The sequence below is a fragment of the Pundamilia nyererei genome, unplaced genomic scaffold, assembly GCF_000239375.1.
Source record: "Pundamilia nyererei isolate P.nyererei 1_Seehausen unplaced genomic scaffold, PunNye1.0 scaffold00131, whole genome shotgun sequence".
In the NCBI taxonomy this organism is placed as follows: domain Eukaryota; kingdom Metazoa; phylum Chordata; class Actinopteri; order Cichliformes; family Cichlidae; genus Pundamilia; species Pundamilia nyererei.
This window is the reverse complement of record NW_005187532.1, coordinates 1,811,365-1,816,080: the sequence shown is the minus strand read 5'-3', so window position 1 is coordinate 1,816,080 and position 4,716 is coordinate 1,811,365. Positions and strand designations below refer to the sequence as shown.

The 4,716-nt window shown below is 50.1% G+C and overlaps 1 protein-coding gene across 1 annotated transcript in view; it reads left to right on the top strand.

Moving 5' to 3' along the window:
• The first annotated feature begins 462 nt into the window (after positions 1 to 462).
• The window catches only part of LOC102206406 (cGMP-dependent protein kinase 1-like), a 71,915-nt gene continuing 67,661 nt past the window's right edge, over positions 463 to 4,716 (top strand). The window contains exon 1 of the mRNA XM_005743438.2: positions 463 to 2,211. Within this exon, the coding sequence (XP_005743495.1) occupies positions 1,892 to 2,211 (320 nt within the window). The 5' untranslated portion in view covers positions 463 to 1,891. The remainder of the gene's footprint in view (positions 2,212 to 4,716) is intronic.

The following is a 4,716-nucleotide window of genomic DNA, read 5'->3' as shown; positions in this document are numbered from 1 at the left end:
GGGGGAATCGAACCGTGGACCTGCAGCACGCCGTGTGCACAGGACACATCACCACATTCACTCAGGAAGCTGCAGGCCTGCACACAGTGCTCCAGCAACATCCATCAGAACCACACCTGTCGCCTCCACCAGCTTCTGATTCCGACTCAGCCCGGGTCCAGGACTGGACTCGTGTTCCCACCTGAACTCCACCCTGAGAGGTCTCAGCGTCCGCTGGAGTCTGTGGTCTGACGAAATGAGCGCGAGGGTGAAAAGTGAGAGAAATATAAAGAGAGCGGAGCAGTGTGGAGGCTACCTGTGGTTCAAACATGACATTTACAGGTGAAGGTGGAGGTTCCTTTATGATGCGTGTTCGAGGAGATCCTGGATGTTGTTTAGGCTCCGCCCTCTTTGCCTCAGAGGTCACAGAGACTGAATTAAAGATGTTATCCACCCCAATTTCCTGCTGATGAAGCTGGTCTCAGTGTGCGTCTCCCTGATGGGAAATAAAGGTGTGTGTGTGAGCGCTGGGGGGTTGGAGGTTGCCCCTGGGCTTCTTAAACATAACTCCGGCTCTGACACCAGCCGTAAATGTTCAGGTTTTAAACCCTGAAGCTTCAAGTGTTTCTGAGTGAGTGAGGAGGAGGAGGAGGAGGAGCTGAGGCAGACCAACTTTTCGTGGCTCGTGTCGTTCAGCCTCAGCTCCGGTAACTCGCTGAAGTGCCGCCGGGATGAAGCGGCAACGTTTCCGTCCTCCGGTGCGCGGCAGAGAGAGGAGAGCGGAGTGAGAGCGTCTCCTTCCTCCCGCACGTTTCTCTTTGCGTTTTTTTCGCTTATCGGTTTGAAAACAGCTCGTGTGCACCTGAGTGACGCTCAGCCCGCAGCAGGAGGAGCGGGGGGAGAGCAAGGCTGATGTTTCACGCCGTGTGTTTGCGTGGATTCGCTTCTGCGGACGCCGCTGTGCTGACCCAGCCTTCCTCCGGACTTCACGCGAGGACCTGTGGATTCTTCACTTAAACTTTGTTCCACGCTGTCGTCTCTCTGGTCGTCTCTCATTGATCAGATGTTTCCTGGAGGTACAGCTGCTTCTGCAGGCAGGACGCTGAGAGCTGGTGAGTGTCTGCTCAGGTTTCCTCTCACTCATCTCCACATCTGCTCAGATGAAACAGGGAGGATGTGAGGTCACACCTGAGGACCAAACGTTTCTCCAGTTGCATCATCAGGAATTTTGTTTTCCTTGGAAGACCGAGGAACTCAGAGAACTTTAAAGACTTCAATGGGAAAAACCCGAAACTGCCACAAAGAAGGAAACTATCCTAAACCCAGAACTAGGTGTTTGCTCTCTGGTGAACCCCATCTGAGGAATTCAGGGAGACCCTGGAGGTTCTTCAGTACATACTGAGAAGAAAGTGAGTGAAACTAACGACACACCTGAAATATCCTCCTGGAAGAACCTGCAGCATTACCACAGGAACTACATGACATCCCTGGAGGCTTCTGAAGACGCTGAAAGTCTGAATCTGAAGCTTCCTGAAAGTCTTTCTAATTTTTTACGTGACCCCCGAGAAATGCTGAATGTGGCAGAAGAAACAAAGTAAGTGCGGGTGTACCAAAGATCCTGGGTGTAAGAATATTTAAGAGTTGCTGTAACTGGTCATAGACTAACACTTTGACCAATCAGGATGAGCACTTCAAGGATCCTGAACATCCATAAAAACAGGAAACTCTGAGGAGGAGGTGCTGTGCAGGAACATGACTTTTGGAAGTCAAAACTTTTAGGTGCTCAAAATCCTCAAAGACCCCAGAGGATTCGAAGAATCGAGTTCTTTAGGAGAAGAAAGTATTCCAGTGGAACCTGGGGGCGTACCCCAGATAGTTCAAAAGAACTCCTTGTGGATCCCCTGAAGGACAGATGGGGACCTTGCGGGACCTCCAGTATGCCCTGCAGGAGAAGATCGAGGAACTTCGGCAACGCGACGCCCTGATAGACGAGCTGGAGCTGGAGCTGGACCAGAAGGACGAGCTGATCCAGAGGCTGCAGAATGAGCTGGACAAGTACCGCTCGGTGATCCGGCCCGCCACCGCCCAGCAGGTCCAGGCGCAGCAGCAGAGCCTCGTCCTGCAGCCAGACCAGCACCGCAGCAAGCGGCAGGCCATCTCCGCCGAACCCACCGCCTGTGACATCAGCGACCTGTGCCATGTGACCCTGCCCTTCTACCCCAAGAGCCCAGAGTACGTAAGCTACCTGCACCTTAAAGGGTTAGCTCGTCCTCCTGCAGATCTGTGGCTCTGAATGAGGGCAGCGCTGCAGGACTGTTAGAGGTTTCTTTATTGTAGTCAGTGACATGAGTAGAGCTGATGTGATGAGACAGACCGCTGCACCTTTACTCCGACACATAAAGGGTCATTTCCAGTCGTTTGATGTGATTATGCTGTTTGGAGCTGAGGTTCATGTTTGCTGCGATTCTTGAGCGAGGAACGCAAACATCCATAATAGATTAATTCAGTTTTTGCTAAACGGTCCAGCTGCAAACACCTGGCTCACATCTGAATTATGAGCAGCTGTTCATCAGCCACGCAGACGTCCTGAGAACCAATCAGATTTAACTCTGTTCTCGTGACTGATGGGCTGAAGGTGCAACAACAGTGAGTTGTTTTACAGACTGAAGGCTGCAGCTTCGTTGGGTGTGATTAAAGCTGGAAGCTTAGACAGTTTGTGGGTAACGCCACAGCTTCAGGTCCGTCATGTCTAAGGTGACGTATCAGCCACACAGCAGCTGTGACGCTGCGCGGTCAGAGCGCCGTGTCGTGGTTTCTTTGAGGAGAAAGGTGAGAGGAGCTCCTGCCTCCTGAAGCCTGTACAGGGGCTGATCCAGGATACCAGACCCTTCAGGCTCTGTCCTCCTGCTGCGTGTCCTGGTGTTAGGCTCACAGCTTTAGGAAGACCTGGACTTCACTGCTCTGCATGGGTTTCATATTTAGAAATAAATCCAGGTACAAAGTCTCTGCGTGCGTTCATGAGGCTTTTTAATATGGCGCTGCTGGTGCTTCACAGCACCACCAACCCTCCGATTAACACATGACCTGCTCTACCACAGACAGATTTTACTGCTAGATTACAACTTAGGTGTTTAGATAAAACAATTTTTTATGAAGTCAGGCATCATTCTGTATTTTCATCACTCTGTATTTTGGAAATAAGTTGGGACTAATCTGGGAAACTCCTGCAGCTGTCACAGACTGGCACAGAGCGAGTCGTCGCTGTAGCTTTTTTTAAAAAGCAGAATTTAATAAGAATCAGTAAAAACACAAAGATGTGAGCAGGTCAGTGTGAAGGGAGATTCCAAACGGGACCAGGTCATGCACGAAGTGTGGGCGGCTGTTTTGGGCCATACTTCTGTGGACTTTTAATTTTGCAGTCTGACATGAGCTAGGTGCATGTTGTTATTTTGAATGATGCTTCCTGCATGAAGCCGCCACACGTTAGCTCATGTTGTCATTGTTGTCTGGGACCAGGATGCACAGCATGAATGTGCGGCTGCGTCTTCATCTCTGCTGCTTCAGTGAAGGTCTGATTACAAGCGAGTAGACGTGTGGAGCCGGCAGCACGGGTCGCTTCACCTGCACAGGTGGAAGCAGAGGACGGCGTGCAGATTCATTCTCCTCTCTGATCTTTCCTTTGTCATTTTCCACATTTGCCTCTTCAGCAGTGAGGAAGCTTGAAGCATTCATAAGTGATGCAGTGTGTTCACCGGCTTTTCCTTCCACGGATGAAGTCGCCACGAAACACGTCGACGGCTTTCACATCACATGATTCGTTTGCACGTGTTAGTCTTCATGTTGTCGTGGACACACGTATGATGAGTGACGATTGGCTGTTTTCTCCTGTTAACGGTGGGCAGCGCGTAGACGACCAGTTTGGACTCAGAGTTTTTTTGGTGCCTGCAGCACTGCAGGGCCTCGTCAGCCTCGCGCAGGCTGGCCGCTCCACCTCAGAGGCCTCCAACACCAAACACTCGACGCGGTTCAGGAATCCAACCTGCTAGTTTAGTTTATCTGCTCGTGTGTGACCAGGATGTCTCTGACTGCAGCCACTCATGTTTTAGCTAAATAGATTTAAATGCTGTGTTTAAGTAACATACACAGAACTATTATATTCATAAGCTCAAAATCTTATTGGAAACATAACTGAGTTGAATGGTTGGCTGTAACGTCTGCCGGGTTCTGGTGTGCAGGAAGTGGAAGCAGATGGATTTTCTGAATCAAAGATGGTCTGACCAGCAGCAGCGTTTGAAGGCGCTGTGAGTAATCAGATGCTCAGCCTCAGTTCTTCAGTTTCCAGGACACGTCACACTGCAGTAACCTTCGGCTCCCTGACGCGCCTCTGCCGCTCACACGTCTTAGTGTCGGCTCAGCTTTCCGCCAGAGAACCACCTGATGCTGCACTTCCTGTGCGAGTGTAGACATTTGTACCTGTAATGACTCAGTGTTTGCTCCTGACAGTTTCCTGCACTCACTCAGTTTGTGCTGGAGTCACGTTTGTTCTACTTTTAACTCTGAGTGAAGCTTTTTCTGGAAACAAGGTTTTACTCAGAGCTGCTGCCCAGTTTTATTTTTGGACCTTTATGATTTGTTACAAAGGTCATAAACAAATATGCAGGACTGCTTTCTTCCCTTTGTGCAACATCTCTACAAATGGAAACATCACATTATCTTTTCAGGAAGTCCTAAAAACTC